This window comes from Capricornis sumatraensis, chromosome 8 (assembly GCF_032405125.1).
Source record: "Capricornis sumatraensis isolate serow.1 chromosome 8, serow.2, whole genome shotgun sequence".
In the NCBI taxonomy this organism is placed as follows: domain Eukaryota; kingdom Metazoa; phylum Chordata; class Mammalia; order Artiodactyla; family Bovidae; genus Capricornis; species Capricornis sumatraensis.
This window is the reverse complement of record NC_091076.1, coordinates 8,059,075-8,073,010: the sequence shown is the minus strand read 5'-3', so window position 1 is coordinate 8,073,010 and position 13,936 is coordinate 8,059,075. Positions and strand designations below refer to the sequence as shown.

At 55.0% G+C, this 13,936-nt stretch overlaps 1 protein-coding gene across 2 annotated transcripts; it reads right to left on the bottom strand.

The window, feature by feature from the left end:
* Window positions 1–573: 573 nt before the first annotated feature.
* Window positions 574–13,187, bottom strand: RASGRP2 (RAS guanyl releasing protein 2). Of its 2 annotated transcripts, XM_068976728.1 has the most exons (16): window positions 13,100–13,187; window positions 12,360–12,462; window positions 11,772–11,834; window positions 11,314–11,445; window positions 10,401–10,551; window positions 10,052–10,225; window positions 9,774–9,890; window positions 8,034–8,315; window positions 7,016–7,093; window positions 6,694–6,816; window positions 6,246–6,361; window positions 2,788–2,929; window positions 2,485–2,521; window positions 1,816–1,992; window positions 868–932; window positions 574–701 (listed from the first exon to the last, which is right to left on the bottom strand). In XM_068976728.1, exons 1-15 carry the CDS (start codon window positions 13,170–13,172, stop codon window positions 874–876), a joined length of 1,827 nt encoding a protein of 608 aa, XP_068832829.1. In that variant the 5' UTR covers window positions 13,173–13,187; the 3' UTR covers window positions 574–701; window positions 868–873. The 2 variants fall into 2 exon arrangements, with proteins under 2 accessions (XP_068832829.1, XP_068832828.1); XM_068976727.1 differs by lacking the exons at window positions 11,772–11,834; window positions 12,360–12,462; window positions 13,100–13,187 and having other exon boundaries at window positions 11,316–11,382.
* Window positions 13,188–13,936: the final 749 nt, after the last annotated feature.

Genomic DNA, 13,936 nt, shown 5'->3' with positions numbered 1-13,936 from the left:
ATCAATATGCATGGGAAGTCACTGTCCTTCCGGCTGGCAGCACCAGGCCAGGAGGGTGCAAGGCCAAGGAGTGCAGCCCCAGCTGCCCCTTCCCTCACAGTCCGCACTCGGGGCGGCCCTGTCCCTCTCATGATTCTCTGTAGTGAGCTCCCCACTGCTGGAAGTATTCAAGCAATGCCACCTGTTTCAGCTTCAGACTGAAGGCTGTGGTTCTACATGACCACCAGGCTTAGCAATTCTACTTTCAAGTCTTAGCCCCCCAAGATTCTGGACTCGAGATTCTAGACCCTCCCAAACTCCCTGCTCTGAGGTTTCCTGGTCCTAAGGGTCTATCCCCCAGAATTCTAGTCTCCCCAAGATTCCAGCACATGAGATTCCCGATCTCCCAAGATTCTCTGACTACAGCGTTTTAGACTCCACAGTTCTAGTCCCTGTGATTTACAGACCCCTACCCCCCACGAGGATTCTAGGCGCTGATGGTCCAGGTTAATCACACGGGCCTTTTTATTCCATCTGGAAAGTACAAATATTCACAAGAGTCTGTACAGTCTTAGGGACACCAGTCCTGGCCCTGCCCTCAGCCACATGCTACCCTCATGCCCCTCCCCCCAGCCCCAGCCTGCTGCCTCAGCACCCCAGGCTCCCTGCTCTGGTCCAAGTCTTTTCTCCAAGGCAGGCATGAGTGCTTCATCCAGTCACAGCTGGGAAGAGAAAAGCAGAGGTTGTAAGGAAGAGCCTCCTCACCCCCCAAAAATGTTTGAGTCTGCCTAGCCTGGGTCATTTGGTCAGAGCACCCACCCCCTCTTCCCCCGCACACTGCCCCAGCCCTGAGTGGGGAGGCTCTGGGCAGGCTACAGGGGTGCTTACCATCAATTACAAGTGGATGTCAAACACGCCGTCCTCCACCGTCTGAACCTCCTCCTCTCGGATCTCTGCAGGGAGGGGGGTTACAGGACCAACTCCTGGGCCCCTGTGCCCTGAGCAGCCCTTCCCCCCTCATCGAAGGCACCCTGCCCCATCCCAGAAGAACCATCCACTGGAAATCAATTCACTGAATGACTAAACAACCCCAATTTTTGAGGCTCTTTTTCTAAGTTTTCAGTTTGCCACAGCTTTTTCGCAGCCACAGATTTATCGGTGCAGGTTGCTTAACATCAATTTTGTGTGTGTCTCACATTTTAGACCCCAGCACTGCTGGAAGGCTTGAAGCAAATGGTTTTATCTTTTCTATTTTGGGGAACTTATGCCGTGTGCCTGCCTCTATTTTTGAAGACTCATGCCAATTTTAACGGTTGTGGTCAACTACCTTACACCCCAGTTTAACATGGTTTGTTCAGAGTGTTCTCAGCAAAATAATCATTTGAGGAACTGTCATTCAGAAAACTGACCTATAACCACCAATGACTCCAAGAGAGCTGCTGGGAGATTTGGGGGCAATGGACTTTTCTCAGAATAGCCTCCAAAATAGCCAAAAAGGGAAATACAGGCAAATGGCTTAAAAAATTCCTTCTCCAAGCCCATTGTCAATCCCCCTAACAAAATAAGAGTGCAAATGGAATCTTGAAGCCTCTTTCCCTTTTACTCTGTTTTTATTTATGAGTCTCTGCCCTCATCAGCCTCAAAGTATTGAGGGCTCCCTGGTTACCTCCTGGCACCCTTATCTGTCCAGCCCTCCTCTATCACCTCCCTCAAATAAGACAATTACAAACTCTGGAATGGTTTCTACCCTAGAAAAGTTTCCATACTTTGCCACCATGGGCCTGCCTCCCTCTCTCCCTCCCTCCACAGGCCAGTACAGAAAGGGACCCCTCTTACCTGGAGGCCGGGAGCCTCGTCTGCCAGGGCGGGGCAGGGAGAAGCTGAAGGCGCGATGGTGGGTGTGTGTGGGTGAGGGAGAGGGTGCAGACCCCTCCAGACTCATACTTTGGGCCCGGCGCCGGCACTCAACTGACAGACGATCCTTGCACTGCTTGTGGCAGTTCACACCACAGGCTGGGGAGGCAGACGGGCAGCCCAGCCAGATCCACTGGTCAGACCACCCCTCATCCCATTCTGCAGGCCTGCACTTCTCCCCAGGTCCCTTTGCTTCTAAGCAGCTGCCCCACCAAAACAAGAGCTTTCTTCATCCTCCTTGCCAGTCTGTGCCCTCTCCAAAGCTCCCGATTTCTGGGCAGCTGCCTCACCAAAATAAAAACCCTGGGTTTTTTTTTTTTTTGGCCATGCTGCAAAGGACGTGAGATCTTACTTCCCTGATCAGAGATGGAACCTGCGTCCCTGCAGTGGAAGCAGAGTTTTAACCCCTGGACCACCAGGGAAGTCCCAATCAAACCAAATTGAAGGCTACCCCCTTCACATCAATCAGCATGCCTCTCTGGCTCTAAGGTACTTTACTGCTTGACAATTGCCCCACCAAAATAAGACTCTCCATCCAGATAGTAACTCTTTCCCCCAAAGCAGCCCAGCAGCCCTGCAACTCCATCTCACCTCGGCATTTGAGACCCTGCTTGTAGATGCCCAGGATCTGAAATAGAGGAGGGGATGTAGGAGGGGGGAGCAGTTTAGAGGGCGTGACTCTTCTTCCTTTCTATGGACAGGAACTGGAATTGACCCCTTCTGGACCCTTAGGCCCCTCCGGGTTTGGTTCAGACCAGCAAGAGGAGAAGCAGGTGGAATTAAGGTTCGCCTGGACTTAGAAGGCTTCGGCAGGGGGGCGGGGCCAGAAGGGAGGGCGGGGCGGGGATGGGACCCGGCCGGTGCTGTTGCCGGGTGGCTTGGGCGGGGGCTCACCAGGGCCTTGCAGTGGCGGCAGGCGACCGGGCGCAAGGAGTTGCTCTCGTGGAAGTTGTGTACGAAGCCCATGCGGCCGCCCAGCATAGAGCTGGAGCGCAGGAAGTAGGAGACCATCTCCTCCTTGCTGATGCAGCCGTCCCTGTCCGGGGAAGTCGGGGGAGGGCCTCAGCTCCGGCGGGGGGGGGGGGCGGGGCGGGGGCAGGTGCTCACTGGGACCACCCACCACCAGCTTAACCCAGCCTACTGGGAAAAGCCCTACCAAATTAAAGGTCATCGTGGGACTCCTGACTTTTTACCTTCCGTGCGGGAAAGAGAAAGAGAGCCAGACTTGAAGTCCGGCAGATGTAGCAGCAGCTTCTAACTAGTTGTGTAGTCTTGGGCTAGTCACTTGCCCTGGGTTTCCTCCCTGGAAAAATGGGGGTCATAATTCCTGCCTACCCACTTCACAGAGCTGGTGTGTAAACTAAAATTGCTCTGCACTTTCCCATGGGCTTATCAGCTTCTGTTTCCCAAAGTGAGCTCTATGGAACACGGGTTGGGATTCCTGAGAGTCAGGAGCTCTCTGATGAGTTTGGGGACCAGGTAAGATTGGAAAAAGCTGCACCTGTCTCACTCCTGCGGAATCCTGCCAGACAGGTAATCTGGGGCTTCCCACAGAGCCCTCTTTCCATCTATTCAGGTATTTTAGGGAAAGAGTGAGCACTGTGTTCCGGAGATAGAACTCAGTTCTAATTTGGGCTCTATTTATCTGTGTGACTTCTTCCCTGTGCCTCAATTTCCTCTTCAATAAATGGGGACGATGATAGTTCCTGCATCTCAGAGGGGTTTGGGTAAGAGTTGAATGAGATAGGCACACGAAGCATTGACAACAGTGTCTGTAAAGGCTAATAGGTGCCAGGCCACTGGGAGCTATTTCCGTCAGAGGTGACCTTTATCAGAACCTCCTGCCTATTAGTATTTGGGTGGTCCAGGTGGTCCTTCAAATCAGTGGCACATTGGGACAACTGACCATCTCAAAAATATAAACTTAGGCTCCTGTCTCATATTGTGCATGAAGACTAAATTCCCGCTAAACTGAAGACAATGTAAGAAAATAAAATTCTCAAAGTATCTGAACAGGTCTAAGAGAAGAATTTTGTCATCTGGAGGGGATAATAGACCTTCTACACGTAACACAAATCCGAGAAGCCATAAAGGAAAAGACTGACATATTGAGCACACATTTTTAAAAAATTTTATATGGAAAAGGACAACATGAACGACAGACTGCGAAAAAATATTTTGCAAACATATTCAACACCAAGGGTTAATATCCATTAACAGAGAAATCAATGAGAAAGACTCACAAACCCAGTGGAATAATGGACAAAGACCATGAACAAGCAATTAACAGAAGAAATAGAAGTGGCCAGTAAACATAGGAAAGTATCCTACCCCCACTAATATTAAAGAAATGCAAATATAACTAAGACACCATTTGCCAATTAGACTGGCAAAATTATAAAGCTTATTATAGCATCCACTGTTGGCAAGCAAGTTGAGAAATGGGCTCTTGTTCACTGCTGATGGGGGTGCAAGCTGGCACAACCTTGCCTGAGGTCACTTTGGCAGTCTCTCTCCTAATTTAGAATGTGCATATCTTTTGATCCAATTATCCCACTTCTAGGAATTTCTCCTACAGAAATAGTGGCCCGAGTGCATCAGTACAATGTTCACAGCAGCATAGCGGATATTAATAGCGAAAAACTGGGAACAGTCTACATGTCCATCAGCAGGAGAATGGGGAGGCAGATGATGGCCCCGCCACCCAGTGTAACACTCTGCAGCTGTTCTAAAGAATGAGGTAGTTCTGCCTGAATCGGCCTGGAAAGATGTCCATGATGAGGGTTTAAGTGGAAAACAAAAGTAAAAAAGAAAAAACACAAAGCGTGTGATTCTGTCAAGACAGTGATTTAAAAACGAAAACAAACAAACAAAAAAAACTCTGAGAACGCTACTGCCACAAAAACCTAGATGCTAGTTTAACTATATCCAAAACTGTTTTAAATGCACAGGTGAGTTTGCAAGAAATGGAAACTCCCAAGTTCCAGAAACAGCGATCTTCCAATTGAGGCAGTGAGTTGGGCCCTGATGGTACAGCTGCCCCAGGAGCCAGGTGCTGGGTTTGGATACCTGCCTGGGATCTGCAGGAGGAGGAGTTAGGGCTGAGATGCCTGCGTGAAGCTGGGGCCTTGAACATCTCCAAGGGCTGTGCTGTGCTTAGTCGCTCAGTCATGTCTGACTCTTTGTGACCCCATGGACTGACTCTTTGAGCCCACCAGGCTCCTCCATCCATGGGGCTTCTCCAGGCAAGAATACTGGAGTAGGTTGCCATGCCCTCCTCCAGGGGAATCTTCCCAACCCAGGGATAGAACCCAGGTCTCCTGCATTGCAAGCAGATTCTGAGTCACCAGGGAAGCCCCTGCAAGGGCTGCACCCACCCTAAAAAGTGTGGCCTGCAAAAAAAATCCACCCCACCCAGGGAGGTGTTAGGGAACTGTTTTCAACTGAGAAAACTGTCTTCAACTATTGTTCTCAACTCTGGGAAGAGAAACGAAGTAACGATAATGCATGCTACTGGTAGAACCAGACTTATACCATAATCCCTCTTGCCTGTGAAACAGACACAAGCAAATTCTCTTATCAATTTGCACCATGCCTGGAAAACATTGGGAAGGTACAGGCATTGCCACACCAGTAATGTTGCTAACATAGTTACTACTGACAACCTCTTAAGTGGGAAAGGAGGAAGGGAATTTTCGCTTCTTACCTTACACATTTCATTCACTATAAATCTATTTTACTACTTGGATTTTTTTTTAACCATGGATTTTTATAATACGAAAAAAGGCACAGCTTTTTGAAATCTGGATAACATTAAAAAGTCAACTTGGGATGCACTATAAATTTTGATTGGAATTTTGTTTGCTTGGCAAAACAGGGGTGCGAACACGGTTTCAGGGGGACACGTATAACCTACTTCAGAGAACCAGCTGTTTGTCCAAATTGTTGGCATGTGAATTGGTGATAAGCAAGTGGGTGCTGCAAGTTACAGGCCTTTCTTATCTATTTATTAAGACATGCTACCCAGGAGTTCAGCTTGCCCACACTTTTTCTCGGCTGTGAGCCCCACAAATAAAGTGGCATTTTTGTAGCAAGAGTCCCCAGGAGGCCACAGTCTTTGCAAGATTCAGGTGGAGATGCCCCCTACCCTCCGGCTCATCGGTCTGAATAAGCGAAGCAACCCTGAGCCTCTGCAGCTGGCAGCCTCCCAGAAAAAAAGAGCCCCTCCCCACATGGGTGGCTTCCCCTGCCAATATCATCTGGTTCAGTGGCCTCATCCTTCTCAGGAGGAAGCTAAAACCCAAGGGGAAATGAACCTGCCTTCCCTCTGCCCCTGCCCCCAGGCCTCTCACTGGTTCTGGTCGAGGTCCCCAAAGGCGCTGAGATAAGGAAAATTCCCACGGATGATCTGGAACTCCTCCTGTGAGATGTGGCCATCCCCATCGACGTCAAAGTTCCGGAACACAGACTGAAGTACACAGAGGGACATGTGGGGGGGCAGGGAGGGTTAAAGGGGCCTTGGCCCCATCCTGCTCACACTCCCAGTCCGAGTTAGGAAGCCTGGGCATCTAAGAGGTGGGCAGCTGTCTCTCTTCCCCACCACCTCCCTTCTCCATACCCCCATCCCAAGCCCACCCATCAGCTGCACCCTGTGCCTTCTGTTAACCGAGCATTGGCCCGTGAGCCCGGCACTGGTGGTGGCTCCCAGGGCAGTGCCCTGGTCAAAGCAGCCTTGGCTGACCACTACGGACCTGTCCCCCCGTCCCACAGGCTCCAGAGCTGGTGGTGCTGGAGTCTCACCTCCACCATCTTCTCAATGTGCTCCACCATGATAGCCTGATCCAGCTTGGGTTTGGCAGCCGAGGTCCACTCCTCGAGCACCGGGGGCCGGGGAGGCGGCGTGCAGGTGGTTGGGCTGGTTGGCTGTGGAAATGGTCAAAGCTGAGCGAGGGCCAGAGGTGAGGGAGCCCACGGCCCAGTGGAGGAGGGAGGGGGCAAGCTCTGGGCACAAGGAAGCCTGCCCAACAAGCAGGATGGGCGAGGTGGCCTCTAAGCCTGGGAGGGCCGAAGGGAGGGAGGAAGAGGATGGGCTAAGTGGGTACGCAGTGGCTCTCGCCCTCACCGAGGACTTGGAGCGCGGTTCCCGCTGCAGGGACAGCTGATAGAGCTCATCCTCTGTCTGATATTGATCCAAAGACACCTGGGGGAAAAAAAAAACTAATTCAAAGACACCTGGGACACACCAGTCTGATCACACCCACTGGCCTGTGCTGCTCCCAGGAGCCCAACGCCCAGAACCCAGACCTCCAGGTCTACCTGAGGGTCACAGCCCAGCCCCGAGCCTGGCCCAGAAGCAAGACTGAGGACCAAGGCCAGCTTAGAACACACCCCAGCAACCACACGCCAGCCCAGCACACAGCCCAGAACCCAGAGCTTGGCCCCAGACCTTGAAGACAATGCGCTGCTAAGATCTCAGCCAGGAATTCAGGTCACAACCCAGCTGAGAGCTCTGAAATCCCCCCTCCCAACACAGCACCCAACCCAGCACCCAGATTCCAGCTTAGATTTCAATTCCCCAGTCCAGCCCAGAGCCCAGAAACAGGTTCAGACTTTACACCAAACTGTCAAACCTGAGCTCCGGCCCAGTGATTAGAACCTAGTCCAGATGTGGACTAGAACCCAACTCCTACCCCAGAGCTCAAGTCCAAGACCAAGCCTAGAACTTCAGAGCTCAGGGCCTTGTTTAAGAGCCAGCCCTGGGGAATTCCCTGATGGTCCAGTGGTTAAGACTCCACATTTTCTCTGCTGAGAGTGCAGGTTCAATCCCTGGGCAGGGAACTAAGATCCCATAAGATGTGTGGGGCAGCTGAAAAGTAAAAGCAAAATAAAAGCCACCCCTCTACCCGGAACCCAGAGTTAAATCCCAAATGTTGAACGTAACCCACTGCTAGGAACTCAACCCAGACCTCAGGCCCAGCCTCAAGCCCTCACGCCAGCCTCAGGGGTCCACAACCCCAACCAGAGCTTGGAACTCCCCTCCAAGGTCAGCCCAACCAGGGGGACCAGGCTGGCTCTCGGCTCTGCGACCAGAAGTGAGAACCCAAGGCCAAGCCCGCGGGACCAGGGGCCCAGCCCCTCACCGTCAGCAGGCTCAGCAGGTCAGGGTTGGCCTGCACCGGGGGCCGGAGGCTGGTCACCATGGCCAGCTCCTCCAGGATGCTGAAGAGCTGCTTCATCTTGGCCCCGTTGAGTCGGGTCCGGGCGGGGTCCAGCCAATCCGGCAGCGCCAGCTGCAGGGCCACCAGGTCCTTGAGGTGAACACCCAGGATGGGGAAGCGGAAACCCACGCAGGCTGCCAGCCGGCGCCGGTAGTTGCCATAGTTGCCAGTGGCCGTCACTAGTTCCGTCAGACCTTCCCAGAGCTGGGGGGCAAAGGGCAGAGAGTCACATACACACACACACCACATCCACATAGCATGTCACAGGCTCAACTCTCCTTTCCCTGCCCAGCCCTGGAGACGTGGGAGAGCCTGAGCAGTCAGAGTCAGGGATGGGCGAAAGGCCAAAAGCCTCCCTCCTGTCCCCCAAGGCTGACTCTCTCAGCCCCTGGCAATCAGAGTTCATAGGTCATGAGTCCATAGGGGCACCCACTACCAAATAACACACCTCTCCAGCAGTCCTGGGCACAGACTATCAACATTTAATAGAGGAAACTGAGGCTCACGGAGGCAGAGTAGCGCAGGACAAAGATTTCCAAGAATGTACTTAGCGGAGTCATTCCTAAGAGCCCAAACTGGAAAGACCTCAAGTGTTCAACAGTCGAGGAGATACACAAATCGAGTGGACAAAAATATTACACGGCAATGGAGACGAGTGAACAACTGCTGCGCAAAGCAGAACGTATGAAAGAAGGAGGAAATAACATAGACAACACGATTTCATTCATAAGAAGCTCAAAAACAGACAACAAAATACCCACATGGTTTTGAGAAGCATACACAGGTGGTAAAGCCTTCAAGAAAAGGAAAGTTGGGGATTCCCCAGTGGCCCAGTGGTTATGACTTTGCCCTTCCACTGCAGGGAGCACGGGGTGGGGAACTAAGATCCCACAGGCTCTGCTGTGTCGCCAAAATAAATAAGTAAATATTCTTTAAAAGAAAAGGAGGTCATCATCCTTAGGAAGGTCATGGCGTTGGTTACCTCTGATGAGGAGGAAGTTATGCTCTAAGGGCTGGGAGCTTCAGGGGCTGGCAATGTTCTACTTCTTGACCTATCTTCTTTCTAGTTTTTTTTAAACTGTGAAGGCTTCCCTGATAGCTTAGTTGGTAAAGAAAATGCCTACAGTGCAGGAGACCCTGGTTCGGGAAGATCCCCTAGAGAAGGGATAAGTTACCTACTTCAGTATTCTTGATCTTCCCTTGTGGCTCAGCTTTGATCCCTGGGTCGGGAAGATCCCCTGGAGAGGGATCTGTACACTTGTTTTGTAGACTTGTCTGTATGTATGGCACCAGATATGTGTTTTTTTTACAATACAATAGGAACTTCCCGCGTGGTCCAGTGATTAAGACTCTGGGCTTCCACTTCAGGGGGCACAGGATCAATCCTTGGTCAGGGAAGTAAGATCCCACATGCTGCACAGCATGGCCAGTAAAATAAAGTAAGCAGGAGAAGAGAAAAGCACGAGCTTTGAAGTTCAGCACATCTGTGAGCCTCCTCTCTCTGCCAGCTTTCATTGTGCAGCCTGGGAAAGGGCCGAACCCCCAGCCTCAGTTTCCTCATTTATCAGATGAAGAGGGAGTGACCAGTGCCCCGCTGGGCTGGGAGTTCTCACGAGGCCAGCCCTGGGAAGGCTGTGCCCCTGACCCCAGGGTCTCAGGCACCTTGATGGTCTCCGGGCTCACATGGCTGTGGGTCTCCTTGAGGCGGGAGATGGAGCTGTGGCTCAGGCCCCCGACCACTGCCATCAGCGTGTTGAAATTCTGCAGCTGCAGGAGTTCCTGGGGGATAAATGGGGAGAAAGGAGACAGTGAGTCATTGAGTGGGCCCAGAATTTGGCCCAGCTTTTCTGGAGAAGATCTGGCAGTGGGTTAGGGGAAAGGAGGGACTCGGCCCTACAGGGGCGACTGGGGGAGTTGGGGGGCGGGGGAGGGGTGGGCACCTCTGCCACGTGGACGAAGTGTGTGATGACCACCGCCCGCTGAGGGGCTGTGGGTTTGCTGAGAACCATCAGCTGCACCCACTGCGAGACGCTGTTGAAGAGGGAGATGAATCGCTCCAGGACGGGGTTGTCCACCGTGCAGCCGTGAGTCACGAAACTGTGATAGTCCTGGAACTGGCGGCGCAGGGCCTTCAGCACCCAGTGCCGCCCCAACTCACCGATGGCTGCTCCTCCCCCTCCAGCTGCCCTTTGGTAGTTACCCTGTAGTCCTAGATCCTGCCCTGTGACCCCATCCCTCCTGGCACCCCCTCCCCAGCCCACATCCGACTCCTGACTGAAAGCCCCGCACCAGGATCTTGCAGAAGGAGCGATATTCCAAGTAGGTGAGATGTGCCGCCAGCTCCAAGGGCTCCAGGTGGTCAAACAGCAGGGACATCTTGCGCTTCTTCTGTTCCACGGGGTTCCGCTGGGTCACCTGCCGCTTCCACTTGTAGGTGGGGCTGGGGGGTGGGACAGGGGCAGTGAGTCCTTTGCTGGAGATGCCCCAGCCCTCGTTGCCCCACACTCATGCCACTCAAGTTCACTGCAAGACACTGGGCAGGACACCGATGTCTGCCGTACTAGCAAAAAACTCCTGCCATCGTCCCCCCGCGTCATGCCCTCCACACAGATTTATGGAAGACCTAACTCTGTGCCAGGCACTGTGCCAGCACTGGGGTTACAGAGGTGAGCAAGACACAGTTCCTGCCCGTGAGGAACTCACATCCTACGGGGAGACAGACACAGACGAATAGGACACAGCTGGGCGCGAGTGCAGAGGTCTTTGCGCCAGGGGTCTGCCCAAAGCGCCACTAAGAACAGAGGCGGCAACAACAATTTCGGCCCTGGAAGAGCCCACAGACACGCCACACTTGTCTTGATAACATGGAGGTGGCCAGGGAACATGAACAAAGTGCCACGGTGGGCATGGATGCAGGGGCTGTGGAAGGGTGAGGGGCTCTGGGGGCTGCAGGAGGAGGCGCTTGGTGGGGGCGGGGCGCTATGGAAGATGCAGCGGGAATGCTAAACAGGCCTGAGACTCTGAACGGCCTTAACCCCCAGCCGAGACATTCTGAAGAAGACAGGGGGAGCCACAGGAATTTTTCCAGCAAGAGCAACATGACCCTCACACCACTGCATTCAACGGACCGTTTATTAAGAGCAAATGGTGCGGGATGCCAAGTGCCCCTCCCAGCCCCGCGAGCAGCCCCCACCCCACGCACACGTTCTCGATGTCGATGAGGCTGCTGTGCCGGCGATTCCCTTCTTGGTCTAGCAGAGCCTTCAGCTCCTTGATCTGCTCAGCAAGCTCAGGATTCAAGTCAAACTCCGCTGGGAATGCTGAGATCCAGTACCTGGTGGAGGTTCAGAGTCACCCGGGGCAGCCCTTCCCCCACCTCCCCTAGGATGGCCGTTCCCCCAAAGAGGGGGAGAGGGCCTCAGACTGTGATCCCCCTCACCCAACTCTTTCCTTCCCCACCCTCATTGGGCAGATCAGAAAATGGGGACCGGACAGAGTCAGGAAGGGGCAAGCCTGCGGCAGCACACCCACCATGGACAGAGCCCGGTTCAAACCCACAAGACCCGCTCCCAGAACATGCTATTTCTACTCTTTCAGGCCAGTCAGAGTCCTAAGGGGGGGGAGCAGAGGAGGGGCCAGAGCCCCAAGAGGAAGACTCACCTGACCAAGTGGCATGTTTTCACCTGCAGCGAGCTGGAGTTGTCCTTCCGGGATTGTTGGTAGGTGAAGGAGAGTTAAGGAAAACAAGGATGGAGGCTTACTCTAGAAAAGGAGGCAGGGGATGGGACCTGAGCCCCACAGGGAGGCGGAGGGCAGGGCCTGGTTCCAGCAGAAATCTGGGGGATGGTGTCTGGCGTGGGGCAGGGCCTAAGCTCTGGAAATGGGCCCAAGGCAGAGGTGAGCTGTGAGCCTTGGGAGGGCAGCTGGGTAGAATGAGGGTCAGGCTGGGAGCAGGACCCGGGTTCTGGAAGAGAAGCAAGAGGCGGGACCTGGGCTGGGAGTAGGGACCGGTCTTAGGCTGTGGGGAAGAGACAGCAAGGCTGTTAGGGAGAGGGGGCGGGGCCTTAGTTCTAAGGGGAGGGAAGGGGCGGGGCTTTGGGCCCAGCAGAAGCCTGGGCCCAACCTGAATCCTATGACTTGGGGGCAGCCCACATCTAGCAGCAAGGCCCATCCTCTGCCTGGGCTGGGCAGCGGGGCTCGCTTACAGACTCGGACTGCAGGGCCCTTGGAGAAGTCGGCGAAGGATATATGTGGAGCAGTTTGGCCGCCAGCTGAGAGGAAGGGATGTACCAGGGGTGCATCATAAGGAACATGCGCACCAGCTGCGGGTCCCGCACCTTCCCGGAGTCATCTAACTCCGAGGGGCCAAAGAGAAGCGGGTTGACACTTCGTCTCGAGGCTGTGGTCCCTACAGGTCCCTACCCTGCAGCCTGCTGGATGTGGCTCCCGGCCGCCTCCTGATTTCCCAGGGCTCCGAAACCAGGAGGCGGATTACAAAGAAAAAGTGGAGTGGAAGGGGGGATAAAGGCAGGTTCCGAGGAACCGGGGGATAGGAGCAGTCTGAGCCGGGTCTGAGTCCGGAGGGGAACCAGCTGGGGCGGAAGGAGCCTGGGTTCCTCGGGGTCAAGAATCCAGAGGTCATTTCCTGAGTGCTTAGGGAAGGGGCACCCCTTCACCACCCCACCACATCAGCCGGAAACAGCTCCCAGGCCGAGATAGCGAGTTCCTCCGGATCCCCCGGGGAGACAGATAATTCTCCTTAAGTGTTAGAGTCCGGGGACCCCGCCATCCCTCCCTTCAAAGCCGGCATACTAGGGAAGGGAAACATTTTCTCTTTCTGCAGCATGTGGACCTCTCCGCCCTGCAATGAAGGGGAGATTTTCGCTAAAGAGACTGCAGGATGCAGGCTGGGTGGGTCCAGGGCCGAGATCTGCCCAGGGAGGCAGGGGTCCCGGCTCAGGCTGGGTGTGTCCTCCCGTGCCACTCACCAAAGGCTTCGATGCAACCACGGAGCAGCTCCTCCACCGTGCAGCCCTTGTCCAGGTCCAGGGTGCCCGCCATGGCCGCCGGCGCGGGTAGGCTCTGCCGATCTGCGCTCCGGGAGCCTCCCACGGGGCTCGGACCGGACCCCTGTCCCGAGAGAGGCAGAGCCGGAGTCGGCGGAGGCGCGGGCCGGCGGAGCGGCCCCGAGGGTAGAAACGGGGCGGGGTGGGCACGCCCCCTGCTGGGCAGGGGCGGAGTCGTTCCCCCCGCGGCCACGCCCCGGGGTTAAACGGTCTGGCCCGGGATGGTGCAACCCACCAGTTGGGAAATGAACTGGCCAAGAAGCTTCCGGCCCACCCTGAGAGCCGCGGGAGGGCCGAGGGACTCCCAGGGGATGGTCGGTGTCCCAGTCGCCCTCTCTGTAGGCCCTCTCTTCTCCTCATGTCCTCTCCCCAGAAGCACCTGCAGCACCCCGAAGCTCAGTTCTGCGCCCCCTCCCGCTTCCCTCCCTCCACAGCCTCCCTTCCCCCGCAGGGTTATTTTGGGAACCCAGAGCCTGAGGGGACCTCAGAGGAATTTCTCCCTGGGATGAGAAGGGGGGGGGAACCCAGGCGTCCTGCCCGCGTCGCCCCCTCCCGGGCTCCCGGGAAGAGGAGGCGGGGCTGCGGCAGCCCCCAGGGGCCTGCCCTCGGGGAGGCGGGCTGGGCTGCAGAGGAACATTCCTGGGAGCGAGGGGTGGGGGTGGGGGAAGAGGGGCGGAGGGGGGAGCCCCTGCGGCCCGGAGGCGTCAGCGGGAAGCCTGGGCCTGGGAACCGCGCGCTCCCGAGCCACCTCCTCCGTGA